The sequence below is a fragment of the Geotrypetes seraphini genome, chromosome 12 (assembly GCF_902459505.1).
Source record: "Geotrypetes seraphini chromosome 12, aGeoSer1.1, whole genome shotgun sequence".
Classification (NCBI taxonomy): domain Eukaryota; kingdom Metazoa; phylum Chordata; class Amphibia; order Gymnophiona; family Dermophiidae; genus Geotrypetes; species Geotrypetes seraphini.
Window position 1 is genome coordinate 26,796,077 of NC_047095.1, and position 20,056 is coordinate 26,816,132.

The following is a 20,056-nucleotide window of genomic DNA, read 5'->3' on the forward strand; positions in this document are numbered from 1 at the left end:
ATTTATATTTTTGAGGAGTCTATACTACTGTTTATCCAGATTTTTTGTTTGAGCAATTATTCTAATACAAGTAGTAGACTCTTAGTTATCGGGCACCCTTGGGGATTGGTAGATGTTGGATAAATGTATTTTCTGGTTGTTTGAGAGTTACAATTAAATAGTTTTGTTTTCCTTCCCACCGCACTTTTCTGGTCTGAGTTACTCTCTATTCCTCTCTATCATCCCCCCAAGATCACAAGGTTCATAAATAAATTTGGTGAGGAGAGTACTAAAATCTGCCTGTAGCACGCACATGGCAGCTCTTTGGTCTGCAGGTAGTTTTCAATGACAGTATAGAAAGGGCCGGCAAAGGCTCTTAGTAAAGCATTGGGTGGCAATGTCCAAAACATGACTTAAAAAAAAAACATATGTTGAGAAGTTTCAAACTCTAGTGCAGTGCTTCTCAACCAGTGTGCCTTGGTGGTGACAAAAAGATGTGTGGCTAAGCATAAGTGTGATGACTTAGAGAAGTAGCCTAATGGTTAGATCAGTAGGCTGATAACCCTCATTGCCTCAGCAAAATGAGCTGCTCACCACAGAGAACAAATATCAGTATACCTGATTACCCATTAGAAATACGGTAACTTTACCTTCCTCCTTTCTACTATTAAGAGGAGAGCAGCACTTTATACCTATGTGCTTCTTTTGTCTGGTTTCAATTTTATACATGAATGTATGGGGCTTTGCAATAGAGGTCTGCATGGGAATGGGGATCGTGGGTATCCTATGGGGACTCCCATGGATATCCCTCAGGTCTACAGGATTCCCCCAAGGACTCCCCCCCCCCCTGGTCTATGGGATTGCCACAGGGATGGATGCTGGTTCAGCCTACCTTTGTCCGATGGATTCTTCTGCCCTGGAACTCCTCTTGTGCCTTTTGTTACTCGTCCAATGAAATCTTAGGGGGTGGGGGATCAGGGGGCGGGACTGAGAGATGGCACTCACCAAACATCAGGCACTTATTTGATTTTTCTGTCACGGCGGGGCCTTCCTCAGCCTGCGGGTTTTGATCTCGCTGAGGCTATTTTTCTGTTTATGTTCCGGCTGGTCACAGGCTTCAAGAAGTGTAGCCTGTTGTCAGCATGCAATCTCCCTCACTGACCCACATAGGTGGTGTGTTCAATGTTTGGGATCTGACCATCATCTGGAGTCGTGTGCCCGCTGTGCTACCCTTCAACCTCGAGCTTTCAAACATCGTTGAGTTCAGGTTGGAAAACTCTTTGGTGGTATGGATCCACTTTTCCTGACCTTGACCTCTAATCCGGTCAAGCTTCTCACCGGGGTTACGCCTTCTGCCTCGACCTCAACCTTAATCAAACCCTCCTCATTCGGCGGGTCCTCGTCCTCAAGCAAATCTGCTAAGTCTTCTCCTGATGAGACGCTTGCCTTGCTGCCTCTCTTAGGTCAGGTACCAGCAGTGGTTATCAAGCTGCCCAAGAAGCATGTCTCCATGTCGAAGAGTCATTCTTCCTCTTCCTCGGAGACTATAGCCATACCAAATGTACCAGATCCTCAAGTCTCGGTGTCAACATTTGGAGGCTATGATCCAGACCATTTTGGATTGTCAGTTTGGTAATATGCTTACCAAACATACTCCTATCTCAACTCTGCTTCCTGCAGTCCAGTCTGAGCACTTAGAACTATCACAAGGAGTCAAGTCCTTGGCAGTGTCTCGAGCGGAATCTACTCACTCTATACAAGAAGTCGAGTCCTTGGGAGTGCCTTGACAGGATTCCACACACACTAAGCAAGGAGTTGAGTCTTTGCGAGTGTCTCGTCTGGAGCTTCAGCACGTTACTCAAGGAGTCTAGACCTTGTCCGTGCCTCGAGATACCTCGACATAAGGAGTTAAATGCCTTTTGGTGTCTTGATCTCCAGGCTTCAGCCCTCCTTCCTCACATAAGGCATCGCCCTTTCCGAGGCATAGGGTGAAGATTCCTCGACGTACCTCTCGGCGAGACCTGCCTGGTTCGAGGCACAGTTCTCCTCATCAGTCGAGGCATCCATTGAAGCACAGATCCTCTTCTCGAGACAGGCCTCGTTTATCCAGTCCTCGAGACTCTTTGAGGCCTCCAACTCCAAAGTCGAGGACACCACCTCTGGAGCCTTACACCTATACTTCTTCTCCTGCAAGGGATTCTATCCATTCTCTCAGTGAGTCATCTATACCTGCATATTCAGATATCAGTACTCCAGAGAAGCTTCACCTTCGTTCTCTGCCTTGCGAGGTGCCTCGAGGCCACCTTCTTCCCTCGAGGACAACCTTCCTTGGAGCAGATATCTTTTTTTTTTTTTCTTTCCTACGTCAAATGAGTAAGGACCTCAATATTACTTTGGACTCTGATTCCAAATACTCCACAGAGGAAATGGGTATGTCTCGTCCTCCTGCAGAATCTCTTTAAATAGCCCATTAATAGACTTCTTTCTCAAACTTTCAAGCGGAATCTTGAAACACCTTATTCCATTCTTGCTGTACCAGGAAAGCTGGAATCTCGTTACTGGATGGTCTATTGCAAGGGCTTCGAGAAATCTCAGTTATCCCTAAAGTTATGCTAAAGTTATGCTAAAGTTTATGCTAAAGTTTATGTCACTGTCCCTCCTGGAAGAGAGGGCAGGACCATGGACAAGTTTGGTCGACGTCTGTATCAAAATTCTCTTAAGGCAACTAGAGTTTTGACTTACAGTTTTGTTTTCATTTCTTATTTCAAGCATTTGCTTGACACACTGCCTGAATATTTTAAATATATTCCTCAACACCGTTTTCCAGGGTTTCAGCGTGCGATTATCACTCTAACTCAACTCCGCATGCATCTCCTGCAATCTTCCTATGATGCATTTGAGCTTTCCTTGAGGGTCACTGCCTTTTCAGTGGCAATGTGCCGACTTGCCTGGCTCCGCACTGTAGACATAGACCCCCAATCTTCAAGATTGTCTGGTCAACATCCCTTGCCAGGGCAATGAATTGTTTGATGACTCCATCGAGGCAGCTACTAAACGATTATCTGAACATGAGAAATCGTTTGCTTCCATCATTCGTCCTAAGCCTACTACCTCTAAAGGCTTCAGGCCTCTTCCATCTTACCAAAGGCGTTTTCCACAGAGAGCAGCTCCTTATTCACGAGCGCCTCCTAAGAAACAACCACAACAACAGCAGCAAAGGCAGCAAAAATCTCGGACTCCTGCTGCGCCTAAGGCCTCTCAACCTTTTTGACCATCTAATACAGAGCATAACCTCCATCATTCTGCCTCTGTGCTCTCCCATTCTCATTGGAGGTCATCTCCATCATTTTTACCACCGCTGGGTAATGATTATGTCAGACCTCTGGGTGCTTTCTGTCCTCAAGGAAGGATACTCTCTTCGTTTCCTCCAGATTCCACCAGATCTTCCTCCAAGAGAGTATCCTTACAATTCATCGCAGATCACCCTTCTTCATCAGGAAGCTCAAGCTCTGCTTCGTCTCTATGCCATCGAGGAAGTTCCCTTGGAACAGCAGAGCCCTATCTTGGATCTCAGAGCACTCAACAAATTTTTAGTCAAAAGAAAAATTTTGCATGTTGTCTCTGGCATCCTTATATCCCCTTCTAGATCAGAATGATTGGTTATGTTCTCTAGATCTCAAAGAGGCTTACACTCACATTCCCATTCATCCAGCCTCTCGACAGTTCCTCAGATTTCGGGTAGGAAATCTGCATTTCCAATACAGAGTGCTACCCTTCGGCCTGGCATCATCCCCAAGAGTTTTCACCAAGTGCCTAATTGTAGTAGCAGCAGCTCTATGGAACCATGGTCTATAGGTGTTCCCGTACCTGGATGACTGACTCATCAAAGATTCAACATCTCAAGGGGTTATTGTAGCGACCCAAAGGACTATTTGGTTCCTTCAAAGTTTGGGGTTCGAAATCAACTTTCCCAAGTCCCAACTACAGCTCTCTCAAACTCTACAGTTCATCGGAGCTGTATAGGACACTGTACAACTCGGAGCATTAACATAAGAACATAAGAATTGCCGCTGCTGGGTCAGACCAGTGGTCCATCCTGCCCAGTAGTCTGCTCATGCGGTGACCCTCAGGTCAAAAACCAGTGCTGTAAATGAGTCCAGCCTCACCGGCATATATTCCAGTTTAGCAAGAACTTGTCCAACTTAATTTTGAAACTCTATTGTTTTCCCCTATAACAGATTCCGGAAGAGCATTCCAGTTTTCCACCACTCTCTGGGTGAAGAAGAATTTCCTTATGTTCAGCAGCATCGGGATACTCTCATTCACCTTTGTCACAAAGTGTCATCCCTCACTACACTGTCAGCGAGACACATGATGGTTCTTCTAGGTCACATGGCCTCTACAGTTCACGTGACTCCTTTTGCCAGACTTCACCTCAGAATCCCTCAGTGTACCCTGGCATCTCAGTGGGCTCAGGCTTTCGACCCACTTTCTCAAAACATCAGAGTGACGCCTTTGTTGACAGTCTATCCACTGGTGGATGCTCTCTTCCAATCTCTCCAGAGGTTTACTGTTTCAAACACCCCCTCATCAGAAGGTCCTCATGACAGATTCTTCGACCTACGCTTGGGGGGGTGGGGGTGGGGGCTCATCTCGGTACTCAAGGCCATTGGTCCAGCACGGATCGTCAGTGTCACATCAATCTGTTGGAACTCAGAGCGATCTTCAATGCATTCAAAGCTTTTCAGCATCTTCTTCACGGCCAGGTAGTCCTCATTCGGACAGACAACCAAGTCGCCATGTACTATGTCAACAGGCAGGGAGGAACAGGATCTCTCCCTCTTTGCCAGGAAGCTCTGAAGGTTTGGAATTGGGCAATCCTTCACAACACCTTCCTGAAAGCTGTCTACATTCAAGGAGAGAAAAATTGTCTGGCGGACAAATTGAGTCGTCTTCTACAACCTCACGAATGGACACTCAATTCCTCACCTCTTCATCACATTTTTTCTCAGTGGGGAACTCCTCAGATAGATCTCTTCGCGTCTCCCCACAACAACAAACTGCCTCAGTTCTGCTCCAGGATATAGTCCCCTCGCCGACTGGAGGCAGATGCTTTTCTACTGGAATGGACGAATCAGTTTCTCTTTGTGTTCCCTCTATTCCCTCTCATACTCAAGACACTTGTCAAACTCAAACAGGAACATGTCACCATGATTCTGATAGCTCTTCGGTTACCCAGAAAACCTTGGTACTCCCTTCTTCAACTCAGCAGCAGGGAGCCACTCTCTGCTTACACAGAGTCAGGGGTATCTACTTCATCCCAACCTGCAGTCTCTACACCTAACAGCTTGGTACCTCTCAACTTAACTGCCACTCTACAGTTTTCTCAATCTGTACAGGACATTTTAGAGGCTTCCAGGAAGCCTACCACTAGACAATGCTACAATCAGAAATGTACTAGATTTTCTGCTTCGTGCACCATTCATCACAAGGAGCCTCAATCTACCTCCTCGTCTTCAGTTTTGGATAAAACCAGATTTTTTTCTGGCGAGCCCGAATGATAAAATTAAAGATTCATCGATTTCTTTGAATGGTCAGGACTTTCCTATTGACTATTCCATAAAAATTCTGGGAGTGACATTGGACCGATACCTTACTTTAGATGAACACACGGATTTATTGGTTAAAAAATGTTTCTCGATATTATGGAATCTCATATCCATCAGAAAATATTTTGACCTAGTATCATTCCGTTTATTGGTTCAATCTTCCATTTTAAGCATGCTTGACTATTGTAATATTTATTTGGGAACTTTAAAAAAAACCCTTCAAAGACTTCGAGTTATTCAAAATTCGGCAGTTCGATTGATTTTTGGTTTGAAAAAATGAGAACATATAAGCTCCTATTATCAAAAACTACACTGGCTGCCCCTGGAAGCAAGAGTTTTGTTTAGATTTGTTTTGTCTTTGTTTTAAATCAATATTTGATTTGGCTCCTATGTACTTGGTTTCTCATTTTAATTTGGATTGTTCTAGTAGGCCTACACGTAGAATTCATATGTTCACTTATCCAACAATAAAAGCCTGTCGTTATAAAAGATTCCTGGACAGAGCTCTTCCTTTCCAGGCAGGTAAATTGAACGATTGGCTGGGTAATATTATCATTCACTCCTCATCCTATTTTAGTTTTAGAAAATCAGTAAAAATAAAATTGTTTAATCGATTTGTAACCTAAGAATTTTATTATTTTTATTTCTTTTATTCTGTATGCATGTATTTGATGATTTTACATTGTGACTATATCTCTGATTGTCCAGCACTTCTTATTGTAAACCACCTTGAATTATTATGGCTTTGGCGGTATATAAGAATAAATTATTATTATTATTATCATGACAAGGTGGTCCTCCGTACTTATCCTAAATTCTTACCTAAATTGGTTTCAGAATTTCATCTCAATCAATCCATTGTACTTCCAGTGTTTTTTCCAAAGCCTCATTCTCATCCTGGAGAAACTGCTCTTCATACTCTGAACTGTAAGCGTGCTTTGGCTTTCTTCTTGCAAAGAACTAAGCCAACAGATCTGCACCTCAACTTTTTGTCTCCTTTGATCCAAAGAAGTTGGGACATCCGATTTCCAAGCACATCATCTCCAACTGGTTAGCGACTTGCATCTCTTTCTGCTATGCTCAGGCTGGACTGCATCTACAGAGTCGTCACAACCCATAAAGTCAGAGCCATGGCGGCATCAGTAGCTTTCCTTAGATTTCCTCCTATTGAGGAAATCTGTAAAGTTGCCACTTGGTCCTCGGTTCATAGTTTCACCTCTCATTATTGTCTGGATGCTTATTCCAGACGGAATGGCCATTTCAGCCAGGCAGTGTTACAAAATTTATTCTCCTGAATTGCCAACTCTCCTACCATCCCATTCTGGTTAGCTTGGAGGTCACCCACATGTTGAGAATAGGCTGCCTGCTTGTCCTGGGATAAAGCACAGTTACTTACTGTAACAGGTGTTATCCAGGGACAGCAGGTAGTTATTATCACAACCCACCCCCCATCCCCCTGGTTGGCTTCTCTGCTAGCTATCTGAACTAAGGAGATGCGTGCCCTGCGTCGGGCGGGAAGGCATTCACACATGCGCGGTGCAGTAGTCACAAACTTTCTAAAAGTGCTTGCGAAGCTGACCGCATCTGGGCTCCGTGGATGACGTCACCCATGTGTTGAGAATAGCTGCCTGCTGTCCCTTGATAACACCTGTTATGGTAAGTAATTGTGCTTTCTTGGGGGATGGACGGGGATTTCTCGTAGGGACAGGCAGGGATGAGCAGAATTATGGCTGGGACATGCGGAATTTCTGTCCCCATGCAACTGTCTATTTTGCAGGCTCTCAAAAACTGCTGGCTACATATGTTCAGATGTCTTGCTGAAGCCAATAGAATGAGGTACATACACAGGTGAAAAGAACTACTCCCTGTCTGGTTTTGGAAAGTTGTGGTGTTGATGACCCTGCAGAATTTTGGCTTGATGCGTCACAAGGATTCAACAAATTTTACAAGTATGCCACAAAATTAAAAATCTTGAGAAGTACTGCTCTATTGGAATTAAGACAGCGCCTGCTTTATTTGTTTTCTTGGAAGCAATGTTTGCTATGAGTACAATCTAGAGTTTATTAAATAAGCTACTCCACTTCTAAGCTGTCTTGAAGATGATCCAAAAATTGATTGTTGTACCAGGTTTAAATGTTTCATTCTTAATAGCAAAGAGTTGTATAGTTAAAGTAATACAAATCATACTTTTAAAATAGTTTTACTAAGACAAGAATCTAAATTTGCAGTATCTGTAGCTATTTAGCTACCAGTGTTAAAGTATTGATGAAAACTGTTCTTAACTATGATTTACTTCATTGTCTTTGTATATTTGCTAAACTGTTTTACAGGCATGTTTATTTTTAATGGAAAGTTTGGCATTACCCTACAGCTCATGAAGACTATTTATTTCTCAAGCTACATCAGATTTTCCAACTCTGCAGTATGTATCCTGTGACCCACCCATTTAGATCATGGTATTGTAAGCATGCATAGTTTTACGTTTCAGAAGGTCATTAGTATTTCTTTATAAAACCAGTATACATGGGTAGATGAGCTGAGCTGTAATCCATCTTATGTGATTCTCCAATAAAGTTTGTGTGTTCTAAGGAAGGACTATCCCTTCGTCCTCACTTTTTTCTGCTTGAACATGGGTAGTTGCTTCAGGGAATTGTGCAAAATGCGCTATTCCAGGAAAACCTTTGCAGGGTTGTGGAGTCAAGAGTTGGTAAAAATGAACCAACTCCAATTCCAGCTTCAAAGTAAAAACTTAAAAGATGATACATTTTTCATATAATATTGTATTTAAAGCCTAATAATATCAGTAGGCGTCCAAGTCAAACAATTGAAAAATAAATGAGTTGGAATCAAAAGTTTGGTGTACTGACTCCACCGCCCTGTATTGACTCCACAGCCCTGAACCTTTCTGCATTATATGTGGAATTGTTCTAGAATTAGGAAATATGGTAGGTTTAAAGGGTCTATTGGGGAAGTCAGTCCCTAAAACTATTTTATTGCAGTGTATGCAGTCAGATCATTCCATTATGGAGAAATCAACCCCCCTTTTTACAAAACCAAAACATGGTTTTTAGCGCCAGCTGCAGTGGTAACAGCTTGATGCTCATAGAATTCCTATGAGCGTTGGAATTGTTACTGCCGCGGCCAGTGCTAAAAACCACGCTACAGTTTTGTAAAAAGGGGGGGGGTGATTTCTTCATAATGGAATGATCTGACTGCATCCACTGCAATAAAATAGTTTGTGTGTGGGGGGGGGGGCAAATGCTTGACTTGTTAAAAAAAAAAAAAAAAAAGGTTGACTATGTTGAGGGCTGGGGAGAAATCTTTAAATAAATTTTGATGCACATGGGAACATTTTCTTATCATTCGTATTGGACTAGTCCAGCACCAATGGTTGTCTGTCAATTACGTAGTGTTGCCCGATTCAGGAAAAAAATTTTGATTCAATTCAGCCTATTGAATCGATTATTCGATTCAATTTTCCTGCCCATTTGGGAGTTTTTATAAAACATCCTGGTGGGTTTATTTTATAGCCTCTTCACCCACTTTGTCTTCTCCTAACCACACTGGCGCTGTGGTGTAAACAAAACAAACAAAAAAAGACTTTTCCTCTCTCTGTTAAATCCTAGCTCACGTTTGCGGTCTAACAAAAGCTCTGGCAGGATACACTTTTCAAGTCTGACACATTGTAATCACAAAACAGAAAATAAAATTATTTTTTCTACCTTTTGTTGTCTGGTCAATATTCAAATCTTGTTGGTCCCAGGCTCTGGTTGTCTTCTGATAACTTGCTTGCCAGGGTCTCCTTCTTTTCTTCTTTCTCCATGCTAACCATCATGCTTCTATCTCTGTCCTCCCCTTCCCTCCCCTGAAGGTCTGGCATCTTTCCTTTTTTTCGTCTCCATCCACAGATCCACCTTTTCTTAACTACCCTTTCATCCAGCATCTCTCCCTCCTTCCCCACCACCCCAGGGTCCACCATCTCTCCCTTTCTGTTCCCAACTACCCTCCTATCCAGTATCTCTATCCCCCCTCCACACTATCCCTTGTGTCTAACTTCTCTCCCTATCTGTTCCTTCCCTCCCTAAATCTCATTATCCATCATCTCTCTCCCACTCCTCTGATTTTAGACCAATTATTTCTTCCCCCCCAAAGTCCAGCATATGCATGTATCTTTGAACCCCCCCTTCCCTCCCTCCGTGTATTTCTATACCAGGATACCCCCTGAAGGCCTGTCACCCCCCCCCCGAAGAACTGCACCTCCCCCTCTGAAGGTCTGTCCCCCCCTGAAGGTCTACACCCCACCCCTGAAGGCCTGCCCTCCCCCAAAGGATTGCACCTCCTCCTCTGAAGGTCTGTCTCCCCTGAAGGCCTACACCCCACTCCTGAAGGCTTGTCCTCCCCCCCCAAAGGACTGTACCTCCCCCCAAAGGACAGTCTTTGTCCCCCCCCCCCCCGAAGGCCTGTGTGTTCCCCTCTGGCCTCCCGCGCCTCCCTTTACCTGATTGCAGCAGAGAGCAGCCTGCAGGTACTTTAGCGATCCTTGCAGGTTGCCATAGGCCTCAGGCGCTGTCGTCCTTCTGCCGCGGTCCCGCCCCTTCTCTGACATCAGAGGCAGGATCGCGGCAGAAGGACGACAGCTCCTGAGGCTTATGGCAACCTGCAAGGATCGCTAAAGTACTCGCAATCCTTTCTGCAGGCTGCTCTCTGCAGCTATAAGGTAAAGGGAGGCGCAGGAGGCCAGGGGGGAAGCCGGACACTGCAGCACTTCCTGACTGACCCTCCCCCCTTGCCCTCTAAAGCAGGAGCGGCAGCACCAGCCCTCAAGAGGCAGCGCTGCCGATTCTGCTTTAGGAGATGAGTTGGGAGAGTCAGACAGTGAATCGGGACGCCAATTTTTTTGTTTGTTTGTTTTGAATCGATTCAAATCGATTCACCCAAAATGAATCGGTGAATCGTTTTGAATCGTGAATCGGGCAGCAGTACTTTCCAGTGTTCTAACCGGACACGCATCTCAACTAATAATCGATCAATGTTAAGCCGGTAAAGACTTGCCACGTCCATAGTAACTGGATACCAAAAAAGCGGAAGGAGCCCTCTGCCCACTTCAAAGGAAACCCATTACCCCACTGCCCCTGCACCACCGGGGAAGACGCCAAGGCTTCAAATTTATCCAGATTGGGTGCAAACCCCGAAAAGTCTCCATATTCCCGCAAACTGTCCAAGAGAGTTGCCAGCGACTGCCTAGGTGTCCGACAAGTAAACTAAAAGATCGTCGGCAAACACTGCAATTTTAAAGTTATGAGCTCCTAAAGGAAGGCTACCGATTTCCTCTTTGGCCTGTATTTCCCGTATCAAAGGATCCAAGGGCAACACAAAAAGCAAAGGGGATAAAGGACAACCTTGTCATGTCCCCATACGAATGGGAAACTGCTCCGAACTAGTCCCATTAATCCAGACTCTAGCAGTTGTGTCAGTATAAAGAGCACGAATGGCATTATAAAAAAAAGGTCCCATCCCATACACTCGAAGGACCGCAAACAAAAATCTCTATTGCACACAATCGAAGGCCTTGGCTGCATCGAAACTGATAAGCAAAGAGGGAGTTCCATCAGCCTTCACCTTCTCCAGTGCCAATAGTATCCTACAAATGTTCTTGGAAACTGGTCGTGCTCTCACAAAGCCCACTTGTTGTACCGACACCAAAGAAGGAAGAACCCGCGCCAATCTATTGGCTAAAACCTTTGCGAGGAGTTTAGCCTCAAAATTCAACAACGAAATAGGTTGGTAAGACTCCAGCAACGTGGAATCCCTACCGGCTTCAGCAACACCATGATTTGCACAGTGTTGAGATTCTGTGGTAAAAAGCCCTTGGCCACTCTTAAGTTAAAAATCTCAGCAAGTAATGGAGCGAACTTGAGTCTCGCGGATTCACCTGATTATGAAAAATGCGGGCAGAGGGTGAAGTCTTTTTTTCCATGCTTTTTGGAGCTGCAATGTGGTGCTTGGTTTTTGGAGGAGAGTGGTTCATTATTTGGAGGATCTTTTGGCTTTCACTTTGGTGTTTTCCCCAGCTGTTTTTTTGTTAGATAAATATGAAACATTCCGACTCTCTAATCGTTTTCACTGGCTTTTGGTACAGAAGGCTGGGGTATTGGCTAAGAAGGTGATCCTACAGGTATGGACTGTTGCTGAATCCCCTTCCTTTTGGGCTTGGCGGAATCGCCTGTATGCTCTTATATTGATGGAAAGGGAACAGAAAAATATATTTTTTTTAATCTGGGGGCCCTATCTTGATTCTTTGCCACACAGAGCTAGAAGTTTAGTGCTTAATTCCTTTTGATATTTGCTGGTGTGATTGATGGGTTTGAGGCCCTTCGCTCCGGAGGTGAGCACTCTCCCCGCCCAACATGGGTTGGGGGCGGTTGTTGAGGAAGAGGCAGACTCCCTTTTTTTTTTTTTTTTTCTTGTTTTTGGGATTTGTTAATGTTTGGGACTTCTGTGACACTTTGTTTCCCTCCTTCAAGGGCTGGGGCTTTAAGGAACCTGGGCCTTGGCTACTTCTCATTTTCTGTAACCTGCTGGTCTGTTGTCATGGAAGAGAGGGGATTGGAGGAAATTTTCTTTTTGTACAAGGGGGGTGATAATTATAGTTTTGGATGTGTGGTTCAAAATTTGATGATATTCCTATAGTTATTTGCAGTTTTTGTCAACGTTCTTGTTTTGATATGTACTTCTCAGCTGTTTTCATGGTTGTGTTTTTGTAACATCAATAAAAATTGTTTGAATCTAATTCATTTTCTATCCCGTTGTCCTTGAAGAGTTAAGAACGGCTTGCAGATTAAACATACATATTATATAGTTGACAGGTTACAATTTGGCATAATTACAGAACAAGTTTACGATACAAGGTTGTATCCTATCTTGATACAAACTAGGGATCTAGTACAAACAATTAGATTTTCCAGGTTGTAATTTGTATAGTTATCCTTGGCAGTACATGTTTTTTCAAAGCAAGTTTTTAACCTAATGTGACACATATTGAGATCTAGTAACAATATACATTTCGTTTCAATCCATTTGTTATGGGCAGGTAATGGCTGTTATTTCTTTTCTGTGTACTGGAGCCTACTAAAAATGTGATAATACAAATAATTCTGGGCTATCCTACTGAAATAAACACCCAGATTTCTGATTTAATGTTGTTTCTTTTATTATTTGTTATGTTAAGCTCAATGTCCATCATTTGTATTCAGTATTTATATTCGGCCAATTATAAAATATGCTATTTAATACATGTATGTTGTGTATGCCACCTTGCAGTTATGTACTACGGCACTTAGCAAATCATACTCTTATGTAAGTGCCTAGATTATAGAACTGTCTTTCGTGTCTTCATTCCTAGTCCTTGAGGGCTACCAACCAGTCAGGTTTTTGGAATATCTTTAATATGCATAAAAAGATTTGTATACAATGGAAGTAGCAGACATGTCAGTCTCTCTCATGCATTTTCACTAGGTATATCCTGAAAGCCTGACCCATTAGCTGCCTTCGAGCACTAATTGAAGACCAAAGCACTAAACTGTTAATGGTAATGCAATGATAAATACACATTAATTTAATTGAAGACTTTTTTTTTTCTCTTTTCAATTTGGAGATCATCCAAAACAGATTATAAATCAAAATAAAACCAGGATTTTTATGGTTTTAATTAATAAATCAGCTATAACTCATTCTGTTAGAGGCAATTCAGCATCAACCCGCACCATATCTACAATTTTTTAGTTCACAAAGAGTCCTCTGAATGAATTTGAAAAGACAAATGATACAAGCTTCGGTTCTATAGGAAGACTAGACTATTTAATAAAATAGAGACCACTCCTAAGAAAAAATTAGCTTTTGAATCGGGCAGAATTCCTATGTTATCTTTGCAAGTAGTTAATGCCCATTTTAGTGTAATGTGTGTAGTAGTTCTGAGCACTAGGGTCTTGTATCTGAACCAGCAAGTTGCTTGCAGAAAATTGTTATTTCAACTCCAGATCCTTCCCAGGGAAATGCTCCTGCCCCCTCAGTTTATTTTCTTCAAGAAAGTTGCTCAGAAGTGTTTTTGATCTGCTCTGTGATTTTATTTCAGGTATTTTTGCTCAGTGTTGTTTGGAGCCTTGGTACCACTTGGTGGGACCTCTGCCTGGGAAAAGATGCAGACTTGCACGGCTGGTATGCTGCTAGCAGAATCAGCCACTCGGGAACACCTAGCTAGCCAGCCTGCTGGAATTTTTTTTTTAGAGTTCAGAGACTGTCCCCTGCATAGCTGCTTGCATCCCTGATTTAGGCAGGAGCTGTAGTGTAGGCTGTGTGGGCTTCTTCCCAGCTCAGCTTGAACTGTAGGCCAGTGGCACGTTTTTCCGGGGGTTGACGTTCTGTCTTACCTCGGTTCGATTGGCTGCAAGACGACCGGGTTCGTCCAGTGAATCTGTGAGGCAGATTTTTTCTCCTTTTGATTCTAGCTGAAATCCTGTGCTGAAGCAGGCAGGTACCACATGGCACAGTGAGTAAGGCTATTGAAGCCTATGTGGAAAATAGGGAGAATTTGAGAGTTGAATTTGAAGGTTTCTGATCCCAGGGCCCAGGCCCCCCTCCTCCAAAACCCATTTCCCTGTGATTTATTTCATTAAGAGAGGTCTCCATGGGCTGTTTATGGCACAATTTTTCTGGTGGTGGCCATCTTGGATTGTAAACAATTGTTTTTTTCTTTTGCCTCCACCTGCTCAAAACCCATCAACTTTGTTCAAAATTGACTGGGATGGACTCCTCAGGCTTTTTTTACCCCTATATCATGCCAAGTTTGTGCTGGATGGCTGGCCAATGAGTGTCCTTTTCTCTCAGGACCAGCCCCTGAGGGCTGGGGATCTGCAGGAGGCGCATCCCCAGGGGAAGAGACCCCTCCCAGGACCTTCCGAATCTGTATTAACCTAGGCCACAGAGCCCAGGAGAACTGGCAGAGAATGTTCTTAGACAATGCGATAGTGATAGCATATGTCAACAGACAAGGAGGCACCAGAAGTGCCCTGTTGCATCTAGAAACTCAACTTCTCTTTCGGTGGGCAGAGGCTCACTTGCAGGCTCTCTTGGCTGCACAAGTGACAGGAGTGGTAAATGTGCAGGCTGACTTTCTCAGTTGGCAGACTCTTGACTCGGGGGAATGGTCTCTATCTCCACAGGCATTTGACACCATCGTTCAGTGGTGAGGGCCACTGCAGATGGATCTGATGGCCTTGTGAACTCCGAACAGCCGAAGATTGAGCTCAGAAACGAGGGGATGCTTGGTCGAGTCATTTGCAGGATTGCAATCCATCCCAGCTTGGTAGTCCCAGTGGTGTCTGATTTGGCCTTGCGGACCATGGTATGCAGACCTACGGTAGTCTGTCTCCAGAGGGACAAAGGCCTCAGACTGCCAGTCCAAGTGGATCTTTTGTCAGGGACCGGTTCCTATTGAGAATTTGGAATACTTTGGGTTTACAGCATGGCTCTTGAGTAGGTGGCCTTGATAAGCAAGGGTTATTCAGATGTGGTCGTTACCACGTTGCTCAGAGTGGCAGCCTGGAAGTTCTTTCAGAGCTGGTGTGCACAGCAAAGGATGTAGATCCCTGGCAAGCTCTGATTTCGGTTTTCCTAGACTTTTTGCAGGAGGGTCTTCAGAAGGATAGCAGATCTTTCCTGTTTCCAAGGTTGAGGGGGAATGAAGCTCCTTGGCCTTTCACCCAGATGTCACCTGGTTCATTAAAGGTGCTCTGTATTTGCACCCTCTGGTGCATTCCCCTTTCTCTTCCTTTTGCAAGGTCTCAATAATGCTCCTTATGAGCCCTTATGGGAGGCTTCCCTTTAGGATCTTACAGTGAAGACTATGTTCCTGATGGTGATTATGTCGGCGAGATAGGTTTCTGATTTACAAGCTCTTTCCTGCAGGGAGCCGTGCCTTAGATTTATGGAAGCAGGGCTGTCTTTATGCAAGGTCCTGTCTTTTCTTACCAAAGGTAGTCTCGGCCTTCCAGGTCAATCAGAAAGTCCATTTCCCCTTATTTCGTTCTACGGGGGTCTAAGAAAAAGGATAAAGTGTTGCATTTGCTGGATGTCAAGCGAATGCTTCTTTGGCACCTTGAAGTTACCTTTTTGTTCTCGCATGTCATGCCAAGAAAGGGAGGCTAGATATAGAAATCATCCAAGTGGCTATGCAAGTAGCCGGACCAACTTCATCCACTCAATATAATAGTACACCGGCTAAATATCACATCCCCATATTAATAAAAGGATGGTTATAAGAGAATATTTTGATACTCAATCCTCAGAGGGAAAATGTACCCGTTGGCTCAGGTGTATAAAATACCCTGAACCCACTCTTCACGGGATCTCATAGGATCAAAATATATCATATTATGCAAAATATTTATTAAATTTTTCTGTAATAAATATGAACTTGTACTTATCTTATAAAGTTCTTTCTTTTTGTTTGAACTTATTTAAAATAGGAGCGCCTCCACCAACATGACCATGTTTCATGTACTTTCCTCAGGGTCGAGGCTCCCTAATTAATTATCTGCAAAACATTAAACATAACGTGAGTACCAAACTTTTACCCAATCCAACTATAATAAACTAATAATCCTAAAATTCATGTGACTAATCAAGTTTCACCCCATAGTTTTAATAGCCCACAATTCTAGCTTACTTTCTTGTGAGATTCGCTCCTCTCGATGTGAAATCTTTCATTTTTGAGAGCGTCTGTCGTCTTTTCCGCTTTTTTTAAAACCCAGGCTAGGACACGCCCCCCCCCGGGGATGAAAAAAACAGAGACCCAAAACCATTAATGAATTTGAATAATTTATATGATTTATATAATGGACATCCAGTCGATTTCTTCATTTAACACGCTGGGGGATAAAGCATCCAAATAATACATCCATTTTTGCTCTTTTATGTTGAGCGCTTTTTTATAATTCCCACCCTCCTTCCCGATTTTTACACAATCAATGATTCGCCATTTTATATCAACCCAGGTATGATTCTCCTGGATCCAATGATTGACAATTGGTGCAGTATCTGTTAATGTATGTACCCTGGACTTATGTTCATTCATGCGTATCTTAATAGAACGTTGCGTTCTACCTACGTAAATCTTGTCACAAGGACATTGAATAACGTAAATAACATTAGTGGTGTTACAGTTAGTGAACTCCCTTGAAGGTACCACTATGCCTAACGTAGGGTGAATCCAAGTTTCCCCTGCCATAGTCAGAGGACACCACTGACAATTCCCACACACCCTATGGTATCCCTGTGGGCGTGGATTACATGGAGAATGAATTATCTCTTCGATATTGCGATGTCTTTGAAAAGCAAACAGGGGGGCCTCAGGCATGTCTTTCAACAATTGAATGACATGCCAATGTTGTAACAAAATTCGCTTTATTTTCATAGATAACGTGGTATATTTCTGTACATAAACCAAATCGTGTTTCACAACCTGTTTCCTAGTCGACAGGAGTAAGTCACGATTGGCATATTTCGCCCTAATATATGCTTTTTTAATAATAGACATAGGGTACCCCCTTTGGGAGAACCGTGCCCATAGTTGTTTTGCCTGAACCTTATAATCCTCAAGGGATGAGCATAATCTACGGATACGTAAAAACTGACTGGTAGGTAAATTAGAACGTAGGGAAAGAGGATGGAAACTCTGGTAATTGAGAAAACTAGCCCTATCCGTAGCCTTTCGGAATAAAGAAGTTTGAAACATGTTTTGAAATTTCCTTACATGAATATCCAAAAAATCAATTTCTTCTTGTTTAATCTCAGCCGTAAACTGAATACACGGATCAATGGAATTTATCCATTGTATAAAAACCAGCAAATCTGACTTAGGCCCAGACCATATGAAAATAACGTCATCCAAGTATCGTTTCCATAACTTCACATGACAGAACAAGGGATGAGTATAGATATGTTTTTCCTCAATGTCTGCCACATATATAGTGGCAGCCGAGGGAGCAAGGGATGCTCCCATTGCAATTCCATGAACTTGCAAAAAATACTCCTGTTCAAAAAAGAAAAAATTCCTTTTCAGTACCAAAGTAGTGATATGTAAAAGGAACCCTGGTGTCAACCTAGGGAGCCAAATATGTGAAGTAAATATACCTTCCAATATAGTAAGGAGTTTATCAACCGGAATCATGGTATATAAAGATTTTATGTCCATGGTTACCAACCAGTCTTGTTCATCAATAACTCGTACTTCATTTAAAATTTGTATCATATGCGTAGAATCTTTTATAAATGAAGCGGTTTCTTTAGCCACTTGTTGAAGGAATATGTCCACGAACTTAGACAACGGTTCTAATAAAGAATTTTGCATGGTTACAATTGGTCGGCCAGGAGGAGTGGTAACGTTCTTATGTATTTTTGGAAGAAACTTGATTCTGGGTAATCGAGGGTATTTCTCTACCAAATAATTAGCTTCCTTCATAGTCAAAATATTGTCCTTTTTTGCTTTATCAACAATGTCCATGATTTCCTTTTTTAATTCAGCTGTAGGGTCACCAGAAAGACGTTGATAAATGTCCAATTGATTAAGTTGAGAATAAGCTTCCTGGAGATACGCTTCCCTTGATTGTATTACAATAGCACCCCCCTTATCAGCACGGGTGATGACCAACCGCGCATCATCACGCAGAGTTTGAAGGGCTCCCCATTGTTCACGGGACATATTGAACACCACCATGGACCTAGAGTTTTCAATTTCAATGATGTCTTTTAGAACCAATTCTTTAAAAGTTTCAATGTGATGATTTAATGGTCCAGGAGGACACCAACTTGATTTTTCCGTTACAAGGGACCCATCCCCCCCAGAGGGAATATGCTCTTGAAAAAATACCTTCAATCACTAGAACTTTATAAGATAAGTACAAGTTCATATTTATTACAGAAAAATTTAATAAATATTTTGCATAATATGATATATTTTGATCCTATGAGATCCCGTGAAGAGTGGATTCAGGGTATTTTATACACCTGAGCCAACGGGTACATTTTCCCTCTGAGGATTGAGTATCAAAATATTCTCTTATAACCATCCTTTTATTAATATGGGGATGTGATATTTAGCCGGTGTACTATTATATTGAGTGAAGAAAGGGAGGCTGGCATCTAAAGCCTTGATTTCCAGATGGATTAAAATGTCCATTTCCTCTGTATATATGGGCTGTGGTAAACAACCATTGATCACATTGAAAGCACACTTCACTAGAGGAGTTGTTGCCTCATGGGTGGGGACTAGGGCTGTCTTGCCTGAAGAGATTTGTGGAGCAGCTGCATGGCCTACCCTTCATACCTTTACCAGATTTTATAGAGTGGACATAGCAGCTGGGAAGGACGCTGCTTTTGGGGCCTCAGTTTTAAAGGCAGGTGCAGTGGGTCTACCCTAAACTGCTTTGGTACATCCCTATCATTCAGGACACTAGATACATTGCATTAGAAAGAAAGATTAGGTTCCTACCTTGGTAATCTTCTTTCTTGTAATGTGTCTAGTGGTCCTGAAGCCCTGCCCTGTGTATGGGCTTTGCCTGCCTTCTACATTAGGATCAATCCGGATTTGACCATACAGTCTGGTTTAAGTCTCTGCTTGTCAGCAGGTCATGTGAGTAGCAACAAACTATATATAATTGGTGCTACTTGCACAAGTGTGGATGTTAAAAATGTTTGTTACAGAGCAGAGCAAAATTGTAGTATTGGGGAGTTACCCCATTTTCTTCCTTCCTGTTATGGCTTTTATTACAGTGCAAGGAAAACAAGAGACAACCTATGGTGCTCAGTCTTTTTATTCATTCAAGACCCAACATGTACGTGTTTCAGCCGAATGGCCTGTCTCAGGGGTCTTATACTCAATCCGAAGCACTTTGTTTGCAATTCTCCTCTTATAGTGAACAGTCCATTTAAATGAATGAATAGTGATTCAAAAGAATGACCTTTAAAAGCCAATCCGCTGTGTGTGAGAGTGATGCCTTGTTTCTACTAAACTAAGAGGAGAATTGCAAACAAAATGCTTCGGATTGAGCATAAGACACCTGAGTCAGTCCATTCGGTCGATACATGTACATGTCAGGTCTTGAATGAATAAAAAGATTGAGTACCATAGGTTTTCCCTTTTTAGTTTTCCTTGTTCTACCTTGAGGAGGTAGAATCTTCTGTTTGATTTTATTACAGTGCTACTTGATTGCTTTTGTACAAACTGAGAGGGCAGGAGCAGCCCCCGGTGAGGGAGGTAGAGTTGGAAAACTTGATTGACAGTTTTCTGCAAGCAACTTGCTTGTCCAGTTACAAGACCCTAGAGTTCAGGACCACTAGACATCTACAAGAAAGGAGATTACCGAGGTAAGAACCTAATCTTTTTAGTACAACAGACATTTTATTCCTGACTA

At 42.8% G+C, this 20,056-nt stretch overlaps 1 protein-coding gene across 21 annotated transcripts in view; it reads left to right on the forward strand.

Annotated features, from left to right (window-relative positions):
* Positions 1-20,056, forward strand: part of KYAT3 (kynurenine aminotransferase 3) — a 114,606-nt gene that overhangs the window by 51,136 nt on the left and 43,414 nt on the right. For 4 of the 21 annotated variants that reach the window (XM_033916115.1, XM_033916116.1, XM_033916114.1 and 1 more), the window contains exon 2: positions 7,919-8,010. The exons of 9 other annotated variants lie outside the window; for them this stretch is intronic. In XM_033916115.1, the coding sequence (XP_033772006.1) occupies positions 7,921-8,010 (90 nt within the window). In that variant the 5' untranslated portion in view covers positions 7,919-7,920. Of the gene's footprint in view, positions 1-7,365; positions 7,538-7,918; positions 8,050-13,103; positions 13,177-20,056 lie in introns of those variants that run through there. 8 more of the 21 variants (XM_033916112.1, XM_033916110.1, XM_033916111.1 and 5 more) reach the window with 6 other exon arrangements.